The 27738-nt window shown below is 40.5% G+C and overlaps 2 protein-coding genes across 2 annotated transcripts in view; one reads left to right on the top strand and one right to left on the bottom strand.

Annotated features, from left to right (window-relative positions):
- Positions 1-9645, bottom strand: part of LOC113171706 (xenotropic and polytropic retrovirus receptor 1 homolog) — a 33378-nt gene extending 23733 nt beyond the window's left edge. The window contains exon 1 of the mRNA XM_026374294.1: positions 6994-9645. Within this exon, the coding sequence (XP_026230079.1) occupies positions 6994-7062 (69 nt within the window). The 5' untranslated portion in view covers positions 7063-9645. The remainder of the gene's footprint in view (positions 1-6993) is intronic.
- Positions 9646-20842: 11197 nt separating this feature from the next.
- LOC113171853 (dual specificity protein phosphatase CDC14AB-like) overlaps positions 20843-27738 on the top strand; it is a 7539-nt gene continuing 643 nt past the window's right edge. The window contains exons 1-8 of the mRNA XM_026374596.1: positions 20843-21194; positions 21951-22041; positions 25687-25762; positions 25879-25971; positions 26066-26145; positions 26774-26840; positions 27169-27231; positions 27549-27636. Of these exons, the coding sequence (XP_026230381.1) occupies positions 21149-21194; positions 21951-22041; positions 25687-25762; positions 25879-25971; positions 26066-26145; positions 26774-26840; positions 27169-27231; positions 27549-27636 (604 nt within the window). The 5' untranslated portion in view covers positions 20843-21148. The remainder of the gene's footprint in view (positions 21195-21950; positions 22042-25686; positions 25763-25878; positions 25972-26065; positions 26146-26773; positions 26841-27168; positions 27232-27548; positions 27637-27738) is intronic.

Below are 27738 nucleotides of genomic sequence, written 5' to 3'. Positions count from 1 at the left end.
TTTTTATGTCAGTTTGATAGTGCAGCTACACAACATGGTTTTACATTTGGAGGACTGATGGCATTTGAAATGTTTGGCAATTTGAAAATAATCAGTTTCTCTCATTAACATTCAAATTCGTTTTCAGTAGAGGTTTAATGGTTTTGAAACCGTGACACAAACATCCTTCATCTTAAATCATGGTTCAGAAAGATGCAACCAGCTCAGTCCTGCCAAGTCGCTTGTCATGCTGTTTGATCAGGGTCCATTGCCCAATAAATCACTAATAATGCGTCTTTCCGTCAGCTAAATTTGTAGCAGGTCAGAAATTTTGGTTACCTGTGTAGTTCAAGTCTGATTCCCTGAAAGATTGTTATCAAAATATCTGTTATAAATTATACTGAGCTTGTTTTCACATTAATAGTCTCAACTTCTTGACTCTAATGTACTTTTTTGCAAGAATTCCTTTGATGTCATCCATTGTTCGTTTGTGTGTTTCTGCAATTACACAGCAGTTTCATGCAGCCTCGCTACGATGGCCAACTACTCTGAGAGGGTGCTACACATATTTACAGTGTAAAACTAAGTACCTGGTACAAAAAGGAGAAGCAAGTGATTTAGCAAGCAATTTAAGTCGGTACCATGTAGTGCACCTTTAATTAGACCCAATTAGGAATCAAAGATGTTGGGACAGCAGTTTAACCACCTTCTTTTACATGTCTAACGTAAGACAGGAGTTCAAAAGATATCAATGCGTGTGTATGTAGGTTTGCATGAAGAGTGAGTATGTGTAAGTATGAGATCCCTCTAATACAAATCAGGTGGTGGCCAATGTTGTCAGCTCCCAGTATTGATGTTTCACATCTCTTTGACCTGTCCACTTATCTCTCTCTTCTGTCTTTAGATTTTTTAAATTATTCGATGTGTTTAGCTTAAACAAAGAGAGACGTTTAGTTAAGAGTTTGTGTGGAGATTACAACAATAATCCTAATTCTTTGTTCTCTCTTTTTCCTAAACATTTTCTGTCACAAGTTATTCTCAACTTCCATCTTTGGACAAGTGTATTTCTGGCTTCACTGGTCTGTCTGTCTGCATCCTTCCTTCTATATCTATCTCTCTGATCTCTCTCTTTTATAATCCATCTCCCCTACTTGCACGTATCCTTTGCTTTCTATCCTAATCAGATAAGAGGACCAGCAGAATCAGAAGATGTCCATGACCCCATGACCATATTCTGCTGAAGGATGCATTTCAAGCTTAAATATCTCTTAGCAGGTTAATAGGGCCTCTTCCATTCTGGGATCCCCTAAATATGGCTACAAAACGTGGTCCTCTCCAGCCTGAATTTGAAGAATACATCAGTGGCTATGCTTTCTGTTCAGATGTTCATCAGTCATCTGTAAATATACTGCATCATATTAACTTGCCATCAGATGTGAGCACTCTGCTGTGATAAACCAATAAACCAAGTACTTTTTGCTTGAGATGAAATTAGAAATAATAATCAAACCACTGCATTTTTTAAAATGCACCCTCAGGCTGCTAGTTTTGATAGTTCACACAGCTTACATACAACTTTATTTTCTGGTTCCATGATTGTGCTGTCTGCTGCCAAAAGTTTCCAGAGAGGAATTTTTAGATTCCTCAGACTGTGAATAAGTCTCTCTGCAGCTGACTAAGACTGTGAAGTCTCTGCTGCATTGTTTGGTTGGTTGTTTTGGCATGACCTATCTCTAACTTTCAATCAGTGGATGTGATTTTTTGTCCAAATCCTGTCCATAATCCTAAGATTGTAAAATACAGATTAGCTTTAAACAGGATGAGAATGTGAACTTACTGATCCTCAATTCAAAAAATGCATCAAAACTCTCAACAACACTTATTTTCTCTGAAAGTAATCATCCACCACATCCACAAATATGACACTTCACTAATTGTCACACGTTTGTTGTTGTGTTAGAGGCTCCTCTTTAAATGTCTGCTGACTAGACCTGCTACACAAGTAAAAAGCACAGGATTGTTATTTCACCCGTTTTCTGTCAGCTTCTCTGTTCATCACTCCAAATGAAACCAGCTACCATCAGCAAAAATAACTTCCCATCAAGTACGGTTGCTGTGGCTTGGAGTTTCCACCACTGTATAAAGTTGACTTTGAAAAATATTAAAAATATTAATTAACTCACTTGCTGAATACTAAACGGAGCCAATACCTTTTTACCACTCACACACACACCAACATGAAATGTCTGTATTAACTGGAAATTAGACAACTCGGATCATTATTCTCCTTACAGATGTAAGAAATAACCTGGAGACCGAGCTATTTAAATCTGAAGGCAAAACAATTATTAGCACTAACAGACACTAAACATTGTGTAATGACATTAACCAGTCGGCAGCCTTCACAAACACATGTGAGAGGTGGTAAATGCTGGACTGTGTTCCACCCTTGAGTGGGGAAATATTTTCAGGCAGAATCATCCACCACAGTTTTAAGGATAGTAGAAATTTGAGAAGGTAATACTAACTCAAAAAGTAACTAACAGTATATTTTTTTAAATCGTTTTAAAGAATTTGCAGACAATGAGATTTTCCACAATGTCAGAGACATTCTGAAATGTCACCAATCTATTAGGTGGGTAAAATGTTTTCATAGCCAATAATCAAACCTACAGTTTAAAGACTAGGTCAAAACTGTGATGTCCTAATTCTTACCTCTGAAGTACATTTAAATTAACAAATTATTAAATAATGATATTAAATAATAAAAGTTAGCTTTCTTTTCTCATATTAGCAGCTCTGTGCCAAAAATGCCTTATTTTCTTCTAATAAATCTCCCCCTAAACATAATTAGTATGTACTATCCGGTCATGATCTTATTTTTCTTGTTTTTTTTCTTATTTTCTTGAAAAAACTGACTGACATCCCTAATACACAATTAACTGTGAAAATGCAACTCTACTGTTAATTTCCTTCTTTCTCCTTCTTTTACTTTCTGACTTTCTCACACCTGTCTACAAGTCCTGTGCTCCCTGCTAAAAGCCAACCAACACATAAACATCTTGACTTTTAATGAAAAGGATCTTGGAGCCTGCTCCAGCCATGCAGTCATCCAGCAGGTTTTTTTTAGCTCTTCGACGAGTCTGTTGAGTCATACAGAACAGATCACCACCAGGCATCTATATTCTTGTAGTTCCTGCCTGGTAGTCACACTAGGAATTTGTCTGGTTAAATAAAGCTTCCGTTGTAGATTCGCATTCGCACGATGTAGCCAACGTGTCAACAACATCCAACAGAGTTGGTTGAATCTGGATGTCTAACATTTTTGCTGATAAAACCCCAGGAAACCAGCACACTGCTATAATGTCAATCCTCCAGGCTGAGATGGAGCCATAATAAATCATGACATGTTTGACAGAGCCCAGGCCAGCATGAAAACAAAGAAGCTGACGATCTCTGAATCAGCGCACATCACATCATAACAGTTCAGGGTATATGTCTGTTTATTTATCTGTCCTGTGTCTGGCCCAAACGCAGCTGCTTTTAGAAAACATGACGTGTATGTAGCAGCCCTGGTCAGAAAGGTTATGCAAACATTGGTGGCCCAGGTCCCACATCTTCACAGTACTAAAACTAACTGGGCCCAGGGTCAGATTTACAGCTGGGTGGAACAACAAGCTACATCTGGTCTGTGTCCAAACACAGCAAAAGGAGGAAGAAACTGACTCCATGTGAAGTTGCTGTGGAAATAAGCAACACTGTCCATAATAAAATTATTATGTATCCCACTCACCCACATATGTTTGTCCAGGCAACAATATTACAATAGTGTAAGGGTGTTCATGTACTGCTTAACAAGAAATAATCAATGATGGGATTGCCCATTCCTTGTAGAGTTTTCTTGTCTGGTCAACTGTACACAAGTTTCTCTGCAATTGTGTGTACACTATCTGCATCAATCAGTGTGTACATGTATTTATGCGAGCCATGCTTCATTACACTGTAGTGTGAAGGTTGCTTTAGAAGAAGAAAGCAGCGAAGCCAGAGATAACAGTTCTATGTTAGAACTTTTAAAGTTTCTATTTATCTTGTTTTTGGGGTTTAAGTTTGATTGGACATGACCGATAACAGTCCGCTCAATCATAGATATCCGACCCTGGGACAATAATATTTACAAGCATAATGGTTTACGCTGCGCAACTGTGCGTCATGGAGCACTGTTGCGCATGTATTGTGTCCAAAATCACAATACATGCTCTATCATACATAGCTACACAAACAGTAATGTTGGAAATGGCCAAGAAAATTGCAATCGGTGCATCTCCATTTAACATCAACACCAATATTGTCCCTGCATTTTCTTTACTACATGATAGTATTAAAGACATTTTATTAAACAAATTCTAAGGTCATTTCAAGACAATGTCCAACACTCAAATCTCTGGATCTGATCCAAGCTGGAGTGAATTCCAAGAAGGTGGCAGGCTAGAGCTGCCTCACAGACTGGATTTCTAACAGCAGGGAAAGACATTTGGCTCAAAGCTTAATTTGACTGTTCTGCAGACGAAACACAGAACTAACACAATGTATTAGAGTGCAAAGAGGAGATGACGATGTCTTCTGACCTCTTGCCAGAAAGCTTAGCTCTGGTTAGTCCTGCTTGGAAAACAGACAAATGTGCAAATCAACCAATTAATAAATGATGTCAGTATACTGGAGTATTTGGTATAGTGGTAAAAATGGGCTGCAGTCACACTGAGCTGCACCACTGTGTGACTATGTAGAGCACAGGCTATAACTTATGAACAGGACAAATACTGCAACTACCATCACAAAACATTGCAGAGACTGCTGCTCTCCGTTACTGGGGCAGGGGGCAGTAACATGATAGCTCTATTCCTGCTACATCTACCCTCACAGCACACAAACAATGTGGTATACTACACCTCTCAATGCAACTTTATAGCACATATTGACATAGTGTGTGACAGCAAATAATACTACACTGATATATTTCTGTCCTATCTGTCACTAGAGAAAAACACAAGGCTGCATTTCTCTGATGCTTGGAACATGAAAGTTAACTTAAGAGTAAATGTGGATGCATTTGTAATATATAATAAAATCAATAAAAAGAATTTGATCCAGGAGTGTAAAGTAGCATTTCATAATTAACACAATCCAAAATAACAAAACTTTGCTGTCCAACTAAAGATGCTTTCCCATCAACAGTTACAGTAACAGATTCAAAAGGCTGGGTCAGCGACAGACTGCTCTGTGCCCTCCATGAAGCTTAACAGATTCAAAAAGAGACCACAGAAAAGCTCAACTTAAAAAAGAAATATCCTCTGACACAGAGTGAGTGTGTGACAGCTAAGAAAGAGTTCATCACCGTGATCTTTATTGAGGAGTAAACTAGGTGTGTACAATGTGACGACACCATGTAACTATAGGGAGATATCAACTGTATCAGATTATGCTCTACTTTTAATTCAGTGGTGTTGCCAACCACTCTTCATGGCAGTATTTTTTTACATTTGAACGGTGCTTTGCATTCTTCTAGCTAGCACTAGCCCGCAATACAAACAAACCCGAAGGAACACCACACAGATCTAGGTAGTTCCAAAAAGGAGACGGGTTCCAACCATCCAAAACAAGCAGCCCATACCTAAAGAAGATTTACTTCTGTCGCATGGACATGGTTTGGTTATTGGGACTTTGACACAGACAACAAAATTATGATGTAAACTGATCAAGCACCAGACTAAAAACACCTAACCTCTTTCACCATCTATGCAAGAATAATGTCAAAGAGAGAGTGAAGGTCTATGGATGAGAGCCATAAAAGTACAGTTGAGTGTTCAAAATAAACCCAAAACTACAAACTCAGCACACATTCAAAATAATGGTGGATTTGCAATTTAGATCTGTGGAGATAGACCCAATTTACACAGACTTGAGTGGTTGCCAACACTCAACATGCATCATCACCGGGACATGTAATAACCTCTATCAAGATACTAGATTTCAATCATAAGTTATGTTAAGTTCAGAGGGCATTACTTTACCATGTTAGATACACATTCATCCTCAGTTTCAGCCAATGACAGCTGGAAGGTATAGTTTTTTTTCTTCTTTCGTTGTACTTTATGAAACAATTAATAAAATCTGAAAAGCAAATGTTGATATGTGGATATAGATTCAATTATTATATATATATGAATTATGGATACAAACTGGTGAACCAAAAACTCAATTCAATTCACACAAGGTTAACACCTGTCCCACAGAACTTATGCTGGTGTGACACCACTGAACTTGGACAGCTCTCCGTGTGTCCCATAATAAGAAATAAACGGTACTAACACAAACACAAATGTTTTCTTGAAACTTGTTAAGTCTCTGGGCCCTGTGAACGATTTCAGGCACCATAAACTAAGTCAGCTTTTCTAGTATTAATAGATCAAAGGTTGCGGACTGAGCTACTGCATCAGCACCTATCTGTCAGCCAGCGACCCCGTCCACCCTGATGGCTCAGCAGTTGGGGACGCACAGGGGTTAACTGGCACAAACATTAACTAGCTCAATAAATGATGACTCAGCTAAATGCTTTTTGTCCCCTAAACACAATCCCGGCAGATGAGGAGGACAGACACACGGGGCTGTGCTAACCGGTGCACACAGCAGCTCCGTACAGCCTGCTGTGATCTGCAGAGCAGCAAAACAAGCCTAGCTAACTAACTGTAGTGTGTTAGCTAACGCTGGGGAGCTGCTGTTGCTCGATTGACGTGTGTAACATTCACCATTAAAGCAGTTCCTCTCTTCCTGTTGTATAACAATAGGAGAGAGAAAGACAAGGAAGCTCCATCTGCAACTAACGTCCAGATTGTTCTGAACAGAAATAACCGGCATCAAGCTCGACAAACATCTAGTCATACCTTTAATCGCTGCTTAGTTAGCCAGTGTGCTAGCTAGAGGCTAAAAGAGAGACGGTTCTCCATCGAGCTAACTTACCTCATACTGGATGTACTGTTTCCTCCACTCCGGGGTGATGTGAGCTGAGAGATGCTCTGTGAATTTCATTTTGGGTCGCTTGGTGCTTTCCCCTCCCTTGCTTTTATTGTAACCAGGACCTGGTCGGCTCAGCTGAGCAGGGGGAGGTTGGACCTGTGCTGGTTACTGAGGTTTACCTGACCTCTCATCCGAAGATTACCACCGGGAGCTGGCTAAAGGACGGAAAGCTGCCCTTTTTGTCTTGACGTGAACCTAACGCTAGCTACCGGCACATTCCTGTCGTTTTGGGGCACATTCGACGAAGTCACATTTTAGCTAAATGAAATGCTTCAATTTCGGTTTGAATGTGTCGCAAAGGAGCGTTTAGTTCCTGCTAACCAGGCTCCGAGTGTCGGCGCTAGCTGGGTCTCCCTGGGTCTCCCCCTCCTCTCCCGCCGCTCAGCCTCCTCTAGCTGCCTCTCCCCGCCTCCTTCTCCTGCAGCCTTCAGGTGCCGTTGGAAATTTTAGAACCAGCCAATCACCGGCGCACATGTGGGTGTAGCGACGTGGGGCGCTCTTCAGCACACGTCTTCCGGGCAGGATGACTAAACTGAGGTGAGCTGACTGTCACACCAACAGCAGAGGACAGAAACTGCTATCATTTGATCTCATTTCAAGTTCTCTTAGGTTTTCTTCAGTCCGCTTTGCTGGATTTTGTTTATGATTTAACAAACATCGATTCTCCTTCAGTCTGGTGAACTTCTGAAAGTGACTGGATCACAGATGAAATGAGACGGAAACCTCGAAACGATTAAGATGTTATCAGCAGCTGACGTTGATGGCAAATCTCAAAAGTCACAGTAAAGATTTTCCTGTAGCATTGCTATCTTTCCCGTGTTTCACTAACTCTAACTGGATTTGACCCTATTTCATGTGACAACACTGATGCATTCAACATTTTACATTCTTGTCTAGTAGCTAATATGAACTAATCATTTAGTCATTGTTCCATAGAGAATACAATTATGCTCATTCCGGTGTGTTGGAGACAATTTTGAAAACGAGCCCAAATCCAAAATCATTGAATAGTTTATTTTCCTTTCAACTTTGTTTTTTTCGTGCCTTTCAGTCAAAATATTACCATAAATATATATTCCAATAACACTTGAAAGCCACATGCATGACGTCAACAGACACGTTTGAGAGAAGATGACGTAGCTGTAGATTGTTTTTTTTGTTGTTGTTGTTGTTGTTGTTGTTGTTTTGTTTTTTCAGTGTTGAAAATGGTGCTGAAAACTTTCCACCACATATCCCTTTTAGTCACCTTTGAATGATTTATATTTTTGTTATATTATGTTTGGGAGGTTTGCACCATCATTTGCATTGTTTCAGATCCTTAGAATAGAGGAAGTTGAAACTAAGTGTACATACTGTGAGGAAACCTCCAAGAGACATACATAAATCTTGTGCTCAGGGCTGTAAATGTTTGACATTTTGTTCATAACTCAAACATTTAAAACCTCCAGTTTGTTCCTGATATGGCTGGCATTTTGTCAACCATCATTGTAGTGGAAACTTGTATTCAACCAGTTGTGGTGTCCAGTCATCTGTTGTGCATTTAGTTTTTTACCTCACACACACCCTAACAGTATCATTGTTCATGTGTGACATGGTAATACTAATATATTTCAGTCCTACTTTACCTTCAATTACACAGTAAACAGAGACAACACAACAATTACTGTGCCAAAACATGTTGATGCTATTGCAGCCTCTAATTCCTGTGATGAAAATACAATTTCAAATACATTCTTTTAGAGTTGTCAGTAATAACAGTAGTAGCTCCCCCAGGTCTTTGTTGAAGAGATGCATCCCCTTTGCTTTTTCTTTCTCCACATGAGGATAACCACTGTCACCTTGAGTGCAATGTGAATACATCGATTTTATATTTTCCAGCCACTTCAAGTTCTAGTTTTTATTGTCAGAGCGTATAAACAAGAGATATTCTAAACTAAAGGTTTTTCACCTAAAATGGCGAGCTGAATGAATGAATTTGTAAGAGTTCACTCAAGCTATTAACTTTATAAAAAATAAAATTAGCATGTGAAGGCTATTCACATCCATGGCGCACTCACCCCAGCTGACTAGATCTCTCCTCACTGTGTTTGTCTGTACTGAATTTGATTGACCAGACCCCCAGCTTCACTGCACCTGGTCAATTGTAGGATTCCTATTGCTACATTGTGTGCAGCAACTTAATATAATTTCCATCTAAGCTCCATTTACTTCTAACCTGAACCAAGCACTGATGAGGCAGAATAATTGAAAACCCATCTGTGCCCATCGCAGTGAATGTAAAGGTTTGTTTTTGTATATCAGCACTGTGATAGACTGGTCACTTGTCCAGAGTGAACCCTACTTCTTGCCTAGTGACAGTTGAGATAGGCTCCTGCACTGCTGCAACTTTTACAAGAAAAAGCAGGTAAGAATAACGGTTGGATAGGTTGTCAATGTGTTCATTTCAAAGTCTTTTGTGTAAACATTGTTTATTATTATTCTAGTTCATTTTATTATTATGTTTTTGTACAGATGAAAATTAGCCTTTTGAAAATTTGGTACATTTCATCTATCTCCACTAGCAGGTATTTACACAACTGTAAATCAAAATCAGCAAAGTTGACATAATGAATTGCGTTTTTTAGCTTTTTATCAGGCTTTGTTGTAAAGGTGCACTGTGGCACTGTGTGGTGGCAGTAGCTCAGCTGGAGGAGCTGTTCATAGAGCAGTTGTCCATAAACCCCAGGGTCAGTGGTTTGACTCCCTGTTCCTCATGGCAACATGTTAAACACATAGTAGTACTGTCATCTACTACCTGGCAGCAGTCCAACAACAATTGTGGCAGACACACATGCAGAGGGGTAGAAGGTGGAGAGTGAGTGCAGGGCCCTTAACAGGTTAAACCAGCTATGGTTGAACTGTAGCATCAGCAGTCTCTACATATTTTGTCTTTCCAGTTACACAACTTTATGAGAAAGATTCTTCGCATTTGTCCCTATGTTTCACATCTTCCACTTGCAGTCTGAGTGTCCAGATGATTGATTTAACAAAAATACAGACTGAATTGTTGTTTCCTAGTGATATTTAAACACAAGCAGAGTTAAGCTACTGTGCACCAGGTCAATATATCAAATTAAAGTCCATTTCCCTAACTGTCTTTAGCTCTTTTAATTTCTCTGTGTATGTCTGAGGGTCAACAAACTGTTGTGTTTTATCCAAGCCAATCCAATGAGCCATACTCTTTGAAGAATGTTTGAGCCTGTTGTGCCCCCTACAGGTCAACAAGCAAAAACTTGTGTATCAGTAGTACAAAGTGCACCCAACATGCAGTTCCACGCTGTATAATTTCATGCCATTGTAGCAAGTATTAGAAACAACACTGATAGAAAATTGGTGATACCAACTGAACTGACTAAAGATTGAAGATTCTCAAACCTTATTTAAGCCAGAAGGAAATTGTCTTGTTACAGTTGCTCTCAAATCAGACAGAAAGAAAAGAAACAACAACCAGAAAAGACCCACATCAACTCAAATACAGAATAATCAAGACAAACTCAATATAGACACAGAATATGTAAGATGGATGGAAATAGGTAAAAAATTATAGTCCAGGGTGGACTGACAACAAATGTATGACAAGAAATTGTCAGTTCCTTGTCCCTTTAAAGATGGGGGAGGAATTGTTTGATGACTGTGATGCTCAGTGAAGCACTTAATGTTGATCAGCCTCTGGCTGAACAGTGTGCTGAACAGTGTCCAACCAGCACACAGACCTGATCAGTTTGTTCAGCCTGTAAGTGTCTGCCACCTACATTTTGCTGCCCGGGCAGACCACAGCATACAAGATGACCCCAGCATCTGCAGCACCATGCACCACATTATGGTGCTGCAGATGGACCTGACTCTCCTCAGAAAGTACATACGGCTTATTTTTACAGTGCAGTTTATCGTCCAAGTGAAAACAGAACTCTTCCGCATCTTCCTTTGCACTTTTCTACTCTCTTGTACCTACATCTCTTGAAACAGAAACACTTTTTTGATAGTACTCTGCTTTGATGTTGTTTCGTCTTGACTTAGATTTTGATTGCTTGCCTTGTTCCTCACTTGTAAGTCGCTTTGGATAAAAGCGTCTGCTAAATGATTAAATGTAAATGTAAGTACGCTCCCAGGTATTTGTACTCGGATACGACCTCAGGGAGTGACAGTTGATTTTTTAATTTCTCTTCATGTGGGGGAGAGACTGAAGAGCCTGCAGTGATGCGCAGGGGGTTCTGAGACAACCTTGAGTCTATTGAAAAAAATATTCTCCATCCACAGTCTCGTCAGTCACCTGGCTGCTGGACCTGTAGCCAGTGATGGTCCTCATACCCCTCCACACCTCCCTGGTGTTGTTATGTTGAAGGCTTTGTTCCAGTTTCCTCCTGTAAGTCTCCTTCCCTTCCCTGCTCTTGACCTGAATGCCTTCTTTTTGTCATTCAGGATGGTTTTGATGTCCTTGGTGACCCAGGGCTTGCTATTGGGAATGCAGCGAATAGTTTTATTAGGTACGTGGGTGTCCACACAGAAATTGGTATAGGCAGTGATGCAGTCTGTCATCCATCAATGTCCTCACCATGAGGCTCACAGAGAGTCTGTCCACCGCCTCTGAACCAAACGTGAGTACTGTGGGAGGAGATCTGGAAGTTGAGTCATTGCTTGCTAGTTTACCTGTAGGGGGCACAACAGGCTCACATGACCTCAAATATTCTTCAAAGAGTATAGATCGTTGGATTGGCTTGGATAAAACACAACAGTTTGTTGAACTGGACTTCCTTCTTGTTAGGTTGAAAAAGGAAGGAAGTCCAGTTGCCATGACTCAACTTCCAGATAACTTCACCTGGATGACAAAGTACATACACTGATGAAATAAAAGCATTAGACATGAATATATGATTTAATTACAACTCCAGGATGACCAGGAGACCTTACTTAGCACTTAATTTAAACATCTATATCTTTATTTTCTCCAGCTAGTTTAGATTTCTAGTTTTTATTGTCAGCTCTGATTAACAAAAGTTGTTCTAACTTGAAGTCTTTCAACTAATATCAGGAGTTCAATGAATGAATTATTTTTTTACTTAACTCGTTCAATTACGTTGTTAAGAAAACTACCAAGTTAGTAGATTTCCCAGCATGCATTGTTTGAGCACTAAAGCTCCTAATATTAAAATATGATTATTTTGTGTACTTTATCAAAAACATGATAGAAATCTGCTGTGTGTCATGGTATTTTATTTTCAATAAACAATAAAAACTATGTGAACATTGACCAAGTTGGTGTTGAAATCATTTCCCATTCCTGTACACATACCTCAAAAAGTATTGATTGATGGTCATTAATGGAATCTACATGTTTACACATAGCATCATACACGTATGTAGTTGTAAACAGGTTGCTGCCACAACAGGGTCCCAGAAGAGGGAACTGCAATCACATTTCACACTTAAAAATACACTGTCATTATTTTGTTACGTAACATGTAATTCACAGTGTTTTCTGGCTGATTCTGAAGGATTAAAAAGACACACAGACTTGCAACTTAAATACATTTGAGAATGTAACTGGATCAATAGAGTGCAACAAAGCCAGATTACATAAACTCTGTGTGTTTGTGTGAATGTGTAAGTGCAATGGAGTTTTTTTTTTTTGTATTGCTATCGTGTGTCTGTGTGTGTGTGTGTGTGTGTGTGTGTCTGTGTTTGTGTTGTTGTGTTGTGCACGTACATAAAACAAAACCCTAAACAGGATTTTATCACAAATTCAGAACATTTATGAAAAACTGTCTGACATGCCTGTGGAAACGTCCCGAGAGCCAACCCAACTAAATGGAGCCCAATCATTACTGAGGATTAACAGGCAGCCAGGGTCAGATTAGGCTGCCTCCATGGTTTAGATGTAAACAAGCTGGCGTCTGCAGTCACACAGCTTTCCAGAAACACAGTCCACAGAGTCTCCATATTGTGGCTGAGTGTCAGCAGCTTTGATGATTTATCTATCAGAGACTCAGTGGCTCAAGATCATCAACAACTCAACATGATGTCATTCCTTTGCCATTCCTAGCTCATCTTTTTTCCCCGTATTCATTCTTTATTTATTGAATGATTGTTTACTTATGGGGACTCATGGTCTGCTTCACAGAGTTGGGAAAGCTAGTGCTTTGAAAGCTCTGCAAGTCCATCAGACACCAGAGTCCTGGTGGGGCTACTACACCAAGCAGTAGTACTCAGTCAACCATTTAAATTCTATTTTACAACAACATCTCTGAATAGTTGTTAATAAATGGCAATAATCAATATGCATGACTGACTGACTTCAGTATATTGAAAGGTGTTTCAGTTTTACACATTCAAAAACACGATGCTGCTGATGCAGCTTCCTGGAAAATCCATGAACACAACAATCTCATGTGGGCTTTTCCCAATGCTGGAGAATAAATGGTAAAATAAACATTTTGGAAAAAATTACCTTTAATGATCCAAAATAGTTTCTGGTTTCATTCCTTAACTACATGAGAAATGGCACAAATGGGCAGTTTGATTACTTGAGTCACCATGAAAATATGAATTACAAAATGCATAGTTTTATAAAATGTGGAACTTTACCTTGCAAAACGAACTATACGGTAGTAATAAATCAAATGTTCAAAATCCAGCTTTAAATGATACGATAATGATATTAACCACTGTTAATGGCATCAGAAGCAGATAAATATACAGAACATGTCTTTTTCTCAGCGTCGACCTTTTAATGTATTCCCCACCACACACTATGGTTCTGGAGGATTCGAGAGCAGAGAGGCTCCTCTCTTGGCATTCACCGCGTGCCTTAATTGACTGATTTTAAATCAAGGTCCACTGTGAACACTGAGAGAGGAAGCCCAGAGTCCCAGATACACGGGCACAATAACCTTGAGGTGGCAGGTGCAGAGGTTAAATCTCTTAGACTGTACATTGTTTATCTTTCTGCGCCACTGTGTGCATGTCCTGGAAAAACTGAACATTCAATTTGCAAATGTAAAAGTGCAATTAGCATTTCATTTCTATAGGTATGTAGTGTGGCCTCAGCTGCCTTATTATAGTCTATAACGAACAAAAAAGTACAGTGAACTTTAAAGAAGAGATGATCTACACACACACAAAACACACTGACAACATTTAGAGGTCACACTCGAAGGCTCCCCGCTGATCCTGGTCATTTGTTGGCAGCTATGCATGTGTAAGTGTTTACACCTTTCTGCAGTAACACACAGTCTCCTTTTGCACACACACTGAACACTATATCAAATCTTTTTGTCTTTCTGTGTTTTGTTTTTTTTTTTCATGACATGTCAAGGACACATCAAGCAGGCAGCCATTACAGAGTGGAGCCTGACGCTGCAGGTCTCTGACTGAGACCAGATTTGATGGAGCCCTGTCACAATGTAAACACAGGGAAACCGGAGCATCTCTAATGTTGATGAAGACTTTTTTTACGCACCAGATTGTGGGAAAAGGGCGTTTTCATACAAAGTCCATCTTCTCCTCTTATGCCAAAGAGTGACACAGGCTCATTTTTTATGACGATAATGAAATTAAATTAGTAAGACCTATTATAATATATAAATAATTCTATTAATGTAGGCTGATCTGAATAAAACCTAAGAATATACCCGCACCGCAGCACAATGAGGCACACAGTCCCTGCTAGAATATTATAGTGGAGATGAACAACAATACATCTCATGTCATCGTAACATTAAACTGAGTATTGACGAGCGCACACGTACAAAATGTCCCCTTGGAACGTTATATAACAGGGATTTTGCATTTCTCATGAAATGGAGCAGATGAGTCCAGTAGTCTATGTGGGCCGGGCCGTGCTGCATTAGCCTATATGCTCCATCAAGGCCTGGCCGCATTCTGCCAAACAATAAGAAAACGAAAAATGCACCTAAACACAGAGGGAAGGTACAGACACAGAAGAGTCTGCAGCAGGAGCGCGTGATCTGCTGCAGCTTCTCGTTTTAAGACGTCGTTAGAAATAAGACCAATGACCAGTGAATGGTGGAGAGCGTCGATATCTGCAGTGGAACACCGAGCTGCTCGTCTCCTTGTCGCATTATCTCCATCGGGATCCATCCTGAAGCCTCCACCATCCTCCCTCTCCTCCTTCTTTCTTCTCCTCTCATCTTCTGCCCAAATCCCTTTATGCAGGATCAAAATATTTAGGATGAAATTCGGTTTTAGGGTCCCCTTCCCGCTCCCTGGTGAGAAGGATCTTGGTTAATTGCTTAATATTCGAGACGGGCTTGTTAAATGAAATCAAAGTGTTTGGATTCATCCTCCCGGACGGTGCGTGCGTGCGTGCGTGCGGGCGGTGGATTACGCACAGGCGAAGACATCAAGAGCTGAGGCGGGGTGACGTCACCATGCAGACAGCCTCTCTCTCTCTCTCTCTCTCTCTCTCTCTCTCTCTCCATCCCGATCTTTCTCTCAGCCCCCATCAGCATCAGCACCGCCGCTAGCACCCCTCCCCCTCTTTGCCCTTGAGACCGGGAGAGGCCTGCTGTACAGCTGATGCTGCCGTTTGGATCTGTCACTCTGCTCTTTTTCCTCATTGTTCAGCATTTTGCTTTCCAGGGCCACATGGAGCAGCTTCGTGTTAGGGAGAAAACTGAGGTAATAGAGGGCTCAGAGCACACTCAGGGGCCACTTTATTAGGTACACCTGTACAGCCCAATACAGCAGCTCTGTCCTGAATTCTTTTACTTTTACAACGATATCATTTCTCAGCTTGTGTGAAACCAACAGAACGGTGATAATTCTACTCTATGTTTATTATTGAGGTCATAGAGGGTGGTGGAGTCCTACAGGAGTGCATAGCATCAAGAGGTGGTTCCAATGTTTTGAAGCAGGTTTCTCTTTTCAGGAGAACGTCTGTACCATTCGACCTCAGCTGTGCACACTTCAAAAGCCAGGATCTGGGATAGTAGTGGAGTACACAGCTTTAGTCTCAATTAATGAGAAACATTATTCATAGGTTTGAAGCTATATATGCTGCTATTTGGACCATGTCAAACCACATTCTGCACGGATTGCAAAGAGTCCAGGTGCTAAACTGGCTTGCCTGCACTTCAAACCTGTCACTACTTAAAATGCTGATTCAAAATGGTGCAGTGTGAAGCGAAAGAGACAAAAAAGGAGACTCTGAACCACTGAGCAGCTAAAATCCTCTTCTGGTTTCCAAACACTCACAGTGTTGAAATGATTTGCTAAGCATTGCATTCTGTTTTTGTTTGCATGTCCAGTTTTTGGTAATGGGCTTTTATCACTAGACTCTTATTTGTCCTAAGTTGGCTTGATTCAGACTTGGAGTCGATTTGACTTGGCTGGGAGGTTTGGTAATGTGTGCCTCAGATCATGAAACCAGCAGAGCACATGCCCAGAAAGAATTTGCTCAGATGTATGAATTACTTTGAATGAATTACTGTTGTGTTGAATATGTGCCCTCAGTCAACCCTGTTTTTGCTTTGTTGCATGTCTGTACCACCAATGTGAAGTTCCATAAATATCATTCCAGTTTCATCCTTCTACTCTATCATGGATTTGGCTCTGACTTTAATGATTGGTTTATTAGGGATACATTCGTCTTCCTTTTCCTCCATCCACAGAGGCTCAGACGTCGCCAGGAGTTCGCTTGGTTTTGCACAGATACTGCTCAGAGATAGCACAACACCATGTTGTGATTGTAAGACTGCTGCCACGTCTGCCGCTGTCCTTCGACTCCTGGAGGATTTTTGCCAGATCCTCTGAATGACTCTCATTTCCTGAGTGAGAGGACATTTTAGCAGAAATTGCTTTAGGAACTGATCTATCGGACGTGTGAGGGTGAAAGCACTCTTTGAAAAGCTGTGATGCTTCATGCTATGAGTGATCTGCTGTAGGACTGGGAGCCAGTCCAGCATTGAAAGGCTGGGCTGTCCTTGATGATTGAGGATTGTGTCACAGTGAACCCACCATTTAAACACCATGTGATCTCTTTCATTTCCTAAGACATAATCAGGTACATGAAGTTAACTTTGTGGTTGAGTTGAAACTTGTTTGACGTCACGCTCCCCAAACGGAATCAATAACACGTTGTGTTTTGGCAGTGTGGCTGGAGGAGAGCAGATTGGAAAGTTCAATGACACTTCAGTGTACCATCGCTCTCTAATGTGTTACATCACCAAGCACATTCATCAGATGGAGGCTGGAGCGGCAAATCAGACCACATGCAGTCATCTTCTCTCTTTCCTTCCTAATGCACGTCCTGCCTGCATTTGATCTCTCTCCTTCTTATTACTTACAATCCTCCTCTGCCATCATCCTCTCTCTACTGTACCTCTGTGGGTTTGTTCATTGACACATGATGGCCAGATGATTTCTAATTGAGGCCAAGTTACAAGTTTCCCAGATAGTTACTTCCAGGGGAGGTAGGTACATGTATTCAACCTCACCGCTGTCCTTTGTCATTACTAACTCGGCCATGTGGAGGGTTCTGCTCAGTACCTTCGCTGTACCCAGCACTGTGCTCTTCTGGTCAGAGAGTTCTGATCTTGTTCCTAGGATCTGTTTGAACCTCTCTTCCACCTCACTGCCCTGAGCGCTCCTACCACCACTAAAACCACTTTGACCCACAACTTCTCCATTTCCTCTGTCAGGCCCAGCTTCTCATGCCCCTTCTTCTTCATCTTGCTGGACCTTGGATCTACTGTGTCACTACAATGTCCAGTTGATTAGCCAGCACCTTCCTTTCTTTCTAGAGCTGGCATTCCCACAGACTTTTTCTCCTGTTATTCTCCATGACTTCCTGAGGAGTCTCTTTGGACAGTCTAGCTCATACTCAGCACATGGCACTTGCTTGTGTCGTTCAGTGTACGCTGTTCCCGTTCTGCTACTTGTCATGGACAAGAGATGAAAACCTACTTGTATCTTTCCAATTTATAGAAGGTACACGTACTAGTTACTTTAGTTACTAGTTACTTTATCAACACAAATTAGTGCAAAATCTGATCTGTGAAGACTTTACACGAAATTATGGGGCTTTTATTTTATAATTAACAGAAAATAAAAAGCCCGGTAGAGCTATTAGAAGTAACTGATCTGATTATCTGTTGCAGCCCTGTATAAAACAGTTCAACACCAGCCCCCCTCAAGCCAGCTACAGCAGGACCTGAACACTACCTCCACAGCCAACCCTGAGCAACTCTGAGCTAGGAAAGGACAAAGATGTATATCTTAGTGAGGAGCTGTGGTTGACCCTGTTGCTAGATATGGTTTTGAAAATTGTAATTAGTTGATCAAAAAATATATTGTAATGGGCTGAGTGAAATGGCTGCTTGGACTTTATGATTCATACTGAGTGTGAGAACTGAGGGGTCTGTTGGTTTGTAGGTTCAGATTGTTCAGTTAGTATTGAGTTGTGTTTGTTCCGGTTGATGTTGACTGTGCTGTCAGTAGGTGTGATTAAGAACAAGAACAAGTTTAGAGTTTAGTTTGTCACTGTGATGGGGGTACCTGAAGCATTTAGTGGCCCCCAGTCAGTGTCCATGTCAACATAATTTAATATTAATGGAAAGCGTGTAGTTATGTATTTAATACTGAAACAAATGATGTGGGTCTTGGAGATTGTCATGAAACTGGTGCTTCACCTCCATGAATACCTATCACAATATAGAAAACATATAAAAACCTTGAAGCCGTCAATGACAATGAGCGTATGATTTAAGTATTAATGCAGCTGGGTGTACCTTTTAAATTCTCTGTATAGAATATATTATAGGATGATACTGGCTACTGGTCAGCCTGTTTTAGTAGCAGGATTTTTTTTTTCTTAAAATAAAAGATGTTACATTACAGACCCCAATGTTCTTAAATTAGCTATATATTCTTATTATAAGAACACTGGGGTCTGCTCTGTATGGTCTGAACGCCCAGTGATAATAAAAGAGATACATAAACATTACAATATGAAGCTATGGAAGTGCTGCAGTGGTTTGTCTGATCACTGTGCTGACACTCTTACTGTGTTGGGTGATGTGAGCACCTCTAATGAGATCCACCACAAACATTATCTCTACATAATCTACAAGAATTTCGCCATTAGGAGCAACTTTTATTCTCAGGAAGCTTTTTGAAACTTGCTTGGTTGGTAACTTTGCCTTGACCAGATCCATGTAAATCTGGTCTGTAATATATGAGGGAAAAACCCCCAAATAACTAATGCTGCATTTGATTTGTTATTATGTGAACGATCATTAGAGGGCAGCCTTTCATTAGAGGAATGATAAATGTCAGTGGTGTTACACAAAATGAATTCAAAGAAAAACGTAAATAAATAGATATAGATCATTCCTATTGATGAATGATTCATTATTCTCTGACTGGTGATACCAGGATCAGCATGTGTTCTGTTTTATCCTGGACTACTGTTCATCTTCATGGCTCACGCCCTTCCTTCTGGTAATCTGGTCTCTAATTGGCTAACTAGAGCAAATGAAGCTAAGACCAAGAATAGGCCTACAGCCCATACACAAAGATCTCTGTGTGCATGTGGCTGTCCAAGTGAGAGGTTAGACAGTGTGAGGTCAGTGCAACATTAAGAATAAAGTCAGTATTGCAGTATGTAATAGCTGTATCTATCCAACAACACACATTGTTTATGTTGTCATAGGAAGGGACAGTTTCTTACTGGAGTGTCAAATGAAATCACATAAAAACTTTTTCCGAAGAGGGAATCCTTACAAAGCATAAGTAACTAGGTACTGTATCTTACTTGGATATATATAGTAATATTATGAGGCTAAACTTGCTGCACACATATCACAGGTCCATAAAATAAAGAATACTGGAATAGGAACTAGCTTTTCAAGAGTCGAAATAGAATGACTGAATGAATGTAGTGGTTGAAATCTGTATGAATTTCGGTGGTAGAGAAGCCAACTTACAGAGTGTCTGCAATGAATGTGCTGTTGTAACTAACTAAGGCACAGCGGTACATTGACTTCATGTATAACGTTCTCCATTTCTAGAAGGTTTCCTTGAAGCTTTCTTTTGTTGACTAAAGTAGAAAAGCAATTCTTTTTGTCTTTGTGCTAAAATTTGTTCAAAAAAATATTTGTCAAGGAAAGATTGACAAGAGGTCTTTGAAAACCACTGGAGGTGGAAACCACTGTTGAACGAGCCTTCAGGTGGCAGGGCATGAGAAACCTTCACAGTCACATTCACACAGTCTGTCACTGTGTGGTGTCAAGCTGAATTCTATTACACAGGGAGGAAGCCACAGTCAGATGTCCTAACCTATCCTAAGGTTTAATGTTGTTCTAATAAGTGCTCATCACCATCTTCAACACTTGTACAACTGGGTGATATAAGTGCAGATTTAGCTGGCACCGTGTCAAATCACAGTTCAGCCGGACGTTCAGGGAGCTCAGACATTTGGCACCCGGGCCTCTGGCTCCACACCCTTGGGTGACAGGCGCAAACTCCAAACTCCATTCCTTAAGATGTGAGGAAATGTGCGTCGTGAGTCTTTTTAAAGAAGTTACTGTAATAATGTGAGCAAGAAGAAGACGCTCTGCAAGTCTTATAGATGATCATTACCAGGCGGTGTGTGTGTGTGTGTGTGTGTGTGTGTGTGTGTGTGAGACGGAGCATGTGCAGAGCAGCACAGATTAGCGCTCCCTGCGTGGCACCGGACGCACAGCTTGGTGCGTGTCCTCCTCTCCGACTGTGTGCTGGAATATTCCGGGGAACACATCATAGAAGGACTGGGATCATTTTTTAAAAGTAACTTCATTCAAGCAGAACTACCACTGTTTTGTGTGTGTGTGTGTGTTTTGGGGATCCTCGTGCAGCTCATCTGTTGAGAAAAGACCAACCGGGACTTTTTAGTGGACTTGTGCGTAATGACAGCCACAGTGAAGCTGAACAGTGGAGCTGGTATCATGAGCTTTTACACTCAATTCGTGATATTTTGGCCACATCTCAGATGGCCTCGTAACAGATAACCCAGACTAAGCATCTTCCGTTTGTTAGTGACTATTTACAGTGAGTGGGTCAAATGGCGGAGGACTATGAGCAGTCCGGTGCGTCCGAATTTATAAAAGGTGAGTTACACGTACGTTTCTAGCTCATATGCAAAATGAACAATCAATAACTGAATAAACATCTTTACAAATATTACTGATGAACCTCTCCATCCTGTTGGACGTAGAGGTGGTTTTGTGTGCTGGGGGCATATAGTTTTTAATATAGTAAATATCATATTGTTATTAGTATTAGTATTATTCTTCTAGTAATATCATAGAATACTACTCTAATAAGTCAAGATAAGCTTCAACGTAGGTAGAAGACCAAGACTGAAATGCTGTTAGTTTTCTGCTGTTCTCTACAACAGAGGTTTGAACTGTGAGCCAGAGGGATTCTTTTGTCATGTGCCGAACCAGTCGTTGGTCTGTCATCCTCAAAATTCCTTAAGAAACATTAGCAAACGATTAACTATTTATTGTAGCCTTTAGTTTTTAAAGCCATTCATAAAAGTCATGCTAGAACTTGTAGGGTTTTGTAATTGATGATGTTTGTTATTAGATATGGAGCAAAAGCTTCAGTAGTGCTCGGATCAAATCCGGTTAAGTACCAGTTAGTGTGGTCAGGGACACAGGCCTGATCGAAAAAGCATGAAACTGTCAAAGTGTGATTCACACCAAAGATCCTAAAGAACAACGTGTATGTTTGACCTGTCAGTATTATGTCTTTAATGTCGAATCCAGTGCTGCTGTAATTCAACTCCACGGTTTGCTTGAAATCACCCAACATCATCAATAATGTCATGTTATCTGTCTGTGTTTGTGTCGACCCCACAGACCGGCTCTACTTTGCCACTCTACGTGTCAAACCAAAGACTACGGCCACCACGCACTACTTCAGCACAGACGATGAGTTCATGTACGAGAGGTGAGCAGCTTGATCACGTTCATGTGGGTCCAGCAGAAAAAGGGCCAAAATATATTACACCAGAATATGTTTATTAGAGGTACATGCAGTCTTTACAGATGCCTAATACGATGTCATCAGGTATCAACAGCTAGTTTAATCCAAATAACCTTGTAGGCTGAGCACTAAATATTTTTAAATGCTGCTGCTCAGTCTCTCTCATCAGTTCACACTCTAGTAGTTGGTCAGTACAGTATGCAGCACATATAGATTAGGGATGAACGTCCAACCATCCAAAAGGAAACACAACTCTAAGGGTTTTTAAATCCATGGAGGATTTATATCAGTAAAACTTCCCACACCTGGGAAAGGAACTTTTACTGTGTATGGCAGAAACGCTACTGTGCATGTGCTAATGAGGTGAGCATTAGGTTTCCTCCTCATTTACCTCTGGTATCCAGTTCTCATAGTACGTCCATGAGAGCGGTGGAAGAATTTCCCAACTTACCCGAGTGAGTGAGTGCAACTGTGGACTGTGGGAATGCCGACCCAAAACCGAAGAGCATTTATGGACTGGTGATGTTCATACATAGGACTCTCAGGTCAGGTGGCACTACGGGTTTGGGAGGATCCAGAGAAAGAACTGGGAAGCTGCTGGAAAACCAGAACAGAGACAAGAGATTTGGTTATTATGTGATTTCTTCTACATATGTTCAGCTCCCATTGTTGACTTTAACACCATCATCACAGTAAAGACAGCTAAAACATGAAAACGCATAATGAGCCCTTTAATACCTTTTAGTATCTGTGTGGTATTAAAGTTCAACACACAATGTTTACCTGTTTACTTGTTAGAATAGCGTTTAACAAAGTGATGAGGGTTACGTGTATTCTTATTAAAGGAAAGACCTGCTTAAATTAGTGGAGACACATACAGAGTGCAGATTCTTCCATACTCACTCACAGTCACCAGATCTAAAGCCAGCTCTTCACCTATGGGAGATTTGGAAGAGACATGTGAGACGCTCTCTGGATGACGTAGGAGCACCGTCCTCTGTGTGTCACTCCTGACAGGCTCAAGTACAGGAGGTCACAGCAGGAAACAGCCCAGTCATGCTTAATCCCACTCGTCCCTCCCTTCTTTCCTTCCTTCCTTCCTCTCTTTATTGCTCCTTGCTTCCTTCCTTCCCTCTTTCCTTTATTTTTTCCTTCATGATGTAACTCAAATCCTGCATTTGAAAGCCATGCCTTTTATGTTGGAACAAAACATTTGTTTGTTTGAGAAGTGAGGCACTCCCTCTGAATGAAGTCTATATGCCATGCGTGGCATGTGTGCATGAATGAAATCAGCGCAGACTACTGAGGGAATACTGACTGGTTCACTGCGACGGCCAGCCTGCAAGTGATAGCCCATTCATTACTGAGCAGGTGTTTCTTATCCCTCTGTAAGATATAGGTCAAGATGAGATGAGGCTGCGTCCTTGTGGGGAATTTAGGACAAACAGTGGACGACACCCTTCAGACTGTACACTGCCTTTTTACCTCTAACAGTGGAGCGTGTTTGTCATGGTGCTTCAGTGACTAGTGTTCACCAAAATGAAGATTCATGGATTTATATTTGAGAAAACTTAAAAGCACCTTTACAAAGCCTGGTTGACTATTCTGTGCATGTAATAGTACTGTGGGCTTTAGAGTTTCAAACCCCTCACATGCCACATGTGCCCCCTGACCTCCCAAAGGAGAGGGAGAGCCAAAGCCATTTCATAGATTTGGTTCTCCCAAAATGTTGCCAGGGCCTGTGCCCAATAATATGTTGTGTGATGCAGTCAAACAGCTATGAAATATTCTTACAGTACAATAAGCTGTGCTTTCCTTATGTGTTGAGGTTAACACAGTAAATGAAGCAGAGTTCCATTTCAGCCCTTTGCTGGGATTCATCTCAGATCAAACCTTGATTGAACAAACACATTTCCCACATCATAGTCCAAAACAAATGAACACACCCATGAACATACAGTAATGTATGTAGCATTAGACCTCAGCTGGATTTCATGGATTTAGACTCATAAAACAAGAGCTCTATGAGGATCAACTGTGGCTGGCAGTAGAAGTGTGTCAGTGCTTTCTGTGACATTAATATAGTAAAAAAACTCAACAATAATAATAAAATCGGCTTCCTCAGCTTACTCTAAATCAGGATTGCATAGATAAGAACATCGATTACCAACAAAATCTGCCATGTCCATTAAATCATGTGGTTCTCAATACACTTTCTTAATAATACCATGTCTGTCTGCTGATGAGGATGTAAAATCATCCATCAAATTTAAGGACTTTATCTATGATGGTGCCTTGCATCCCCCTGTGTATTTTTAATACAAACTATTAAGTGTCTAACAAATACATTGATAACTGTTTAGTGCATTCAGTTGTTATCTGAACTTTATTAGCTAGTCAGCTGTTTTGTGGACTGTTTGATAATCTCTGTGGGATTATAAAAAAATTGGGCCCAAGCATGAAGGAAATCTGCCTTCACTGAATATTTGAGCTGCATCAGGAAGTGTGCATCACTAGCACTGACTGATGTTAGCAGCTACTTGAGCTATTTCTATATACAGCTGTGAAGTTTATTCCAGTGGTTTTAAAAATATGGATCTAACTCTTCTGACGAGTCACAAGATAAATCAGAAAGGGTTGTGGAATGACATGAGGCATAAAAGAAGAAAACATATAGAAAAGTGTGCTTGTTTTGGTCTTTTCCTTTTTGTAAAATAGTCACTGTATTGGAAAGGCAACTTCAATGAATTAGTGATTTTATTTCCCAGTACTGCACAGGCCTCAGCATGGGAAAACTCTAATACTGGCCATGATCGACAAGTGTCAGAACACTCAGGGCATCACAGTTTGTTGAGTGTGCATGCTGAGTCTGATTGGTGTTCATCTAGATAAGAACAAAAATAGAAGAATGAAAAGAACAAAACGCCATTTTTATCAGATGAACCAAACTTTATGAGAGTTCTAGTCAATCCAATTTAATATTTGGTTTAAAATACTGTGTTTGCAATAACTTCATCAAGACTTGACCACATCATCAAACTGTTTCCAGGCTTTTTCTGCAGCTTCTTCAGTTTCCTCTTCAGTAGGTGAACTACGTGTTCAGTTGGGTTAAGGTTTGTGACTGGCTCGTCCAATCTAAAAACGTCCACTTCTTCCTTCCCTGTTGAAGTGTTTCAGATCATTGTCTTGCTCCATGATGAAGTTACTCCCAGTTAGTTGTGACTAGTTTCTCTGTAAATTAGCAGACAATATGTTTCTACAGATGAGCTTCTATGGTTTGGATCATGTGCAGATCCTTTCTTCTTCCATTGGTTGAGGTTGATACTTTCTTGTACATTCCAACCGCACAAAACAAGCAAGCAACAAATCTAATGTCTGCTCTAGAAAGCAAATCTAATTTAGCTTGTTATTACTATATTTGTTCTAGAGGGTTCTAGAAGATGTCTTCACTTGAAATATTTCTATTAACCTCAGAACCCAAACTAATTCACCGTTCATCATTCATACTTTTCATATCCAGAATAGATCGGTATGTATAGTATGTACTGCAGGACTGCTACCCTACAGAATAATGGTGAGTGAGCAGTCTTTGTCTCTGTGTGTTTCCAGTTTCTATGCTGACTTCGGTCCTCTCAACCTGGCCATGTTGTACAGATACTGCTGCAAACTCAACAAGAAGCTCAAGGTAACACCCACTAGTCAGCTCTATACTATATTCAGAAAATTAATATCAGAATATGCACAGTGTCAGTGCCATTGTTACAGATTCATTAGGTATTTATTTAATTTTTTTCAATTCAGTCCTTCACAATGTCCAGGAAGAAACTGATCCACTACACCAGTTATGACCAGAAGAAAAGAGCCAATGCTGCTGTTCTCATCGGTGCCTATGCTGTAAATATCTCTTTATGGATCCATCAGTTTATTTCTCCACCTGTCAATTTGTCTGTCACATTATTAATAATACATTAAAATGTTTTTCCTAAAGGTAATGTATTTAAAGAGAAGTCCAGAAGAAGCCTACAGGACTCTGATCTCAGGAAACAATACAGGCTACCTGCCATTCAGGTACACACACACACACACACACACACACACACAGATCAAGAGAGGTGGCTGCCTATCACTATTATCCAAAGTGTGGAAAACACACCAACACCAATTTGAAGTTCTGTGTTGTGCCCAATTCACTGCTCCCTGGAAATAAGACAATAACAAATAAGAGCGAGACAGAAAAAGTGAACATTAAACAACATATAACATGTTAATTAGTGAGTTTTAAAGTGCCGGTAGGTAGATGACCTTACACATGGTCAGAGCCACACCTGCTGTTTCCATCTGTTTCCAGTCTTTCTGCTAATCTGTGCTGTCTGGGAACTTCTCATCTCATCAATACTTTAAAGCAACAGTACAATATATTCATTGACAGCTCCCACCACTGTCTCTGGGGTTCTCAGAACAGTTCGATGAATGATTGGCCATCATTGGTCTCATGTTTGGACAAAGAGGGCAAAAATATAATTTAGTTTCTTTCATATCTGGAAGAACAGAGACTTCCAGTGTGTTGGATGTTGGATCTTTATTGCATCTATGCTATGGATCAGGTTTCTTTTTCTTTTTGATCAACTTAAAGACAAGTGGAATAGGTGCAGGCAATGTTTGAAACCTGCTTGTGTGGCACTCTTGTATCCCACAGGGATGCAGCAGTGGGAGAGTGCACCTTCAACCTCACCGTACTTGACTGCTTGCAAGGACTGCGCAAGGTACACAACAATCAGGACTCATCTAAATACAGAAGATTATTTTAGTAATTTAGTAGTGGGCATGTTTTACCCCCACAAACAGACTCTGTATCAGCCATTTGGAGCAATATTGTAAAAATCACCAGCTGTTCTGAGAGCAAGTGATCTCTGGAGGTCAAAGGTCACCTACTTCATTGTTGACCGTTATGTAATTATTTTTAATCCTTTACTCTCATAAAGGGTTAAAGAAAAAAAACAAAAAAAAACAAGGTCATGCGGAAAGTAGTTACATCACAGTATCAGATGTTAGTAAGAGATTACACACTGCCCTGTCCCATCTCTCCCCCAGGCTTTCCAACATGCTTTCATGGACTTTGAAAACTTTGATGTCGAGGAATATGAACATTATGAGGTAAGGATGATTAGAATCTGAACTAACGGAGCTAATGAAAACATCAAATTCATTCTTTGTATCAATAAAAGACAACCAGGTTAAGTGAAAGACAAAGAGCATCAATGTGTGGATGCTGGTCTAGAGTCTGGATGCAGCCATGGCTGAAATCACCTGCAAGAGCAAGAGAGTTTGTGTCAGTGTAAAAGAATGAAAGTCCTTTTTAACGACAACCATTTACCAAGCCAAATTCAGGAGTGATGGGACAAGTAGTTTTGATTGTAAGACATGCGTGTGTTCACCTATTGCATCTCCTTCTGTTCTTTCCGTGTCTTTAGCGTGTTGAAAATGGGGATATGAACTGGATCATTCCTGGGAAAATTCTGGCATTCAGCAGCCCTCACCATCGTAGTAAGATAGAGAACGGTGAGTTGGATCACTTCCTCTTCTTATTATTGTAGGTAATTCGTTCGAATGAACACTACTGTAATGTCGTGCTAATACATCGCCATGCTTCTGTGGGTCGCA

The sequence above is a fragment of the Anabas testudineus genome, chromosome 17 (genome assembly GCF_900324465.2).
Source record: "Anabas testudineus chromosome 17, fAnaTes1.2, whole genome shotgun sequence".
NCBI classification, from domain to species: Eukaryota; Metazoa; Chordata; class Actinopteri; order Anabantiformes; family Anabantidae; genus Anabas; species Anabas testudineus.
This window is presented reverse-complemented; position numbering and strand designations above follow the sequence as displayed.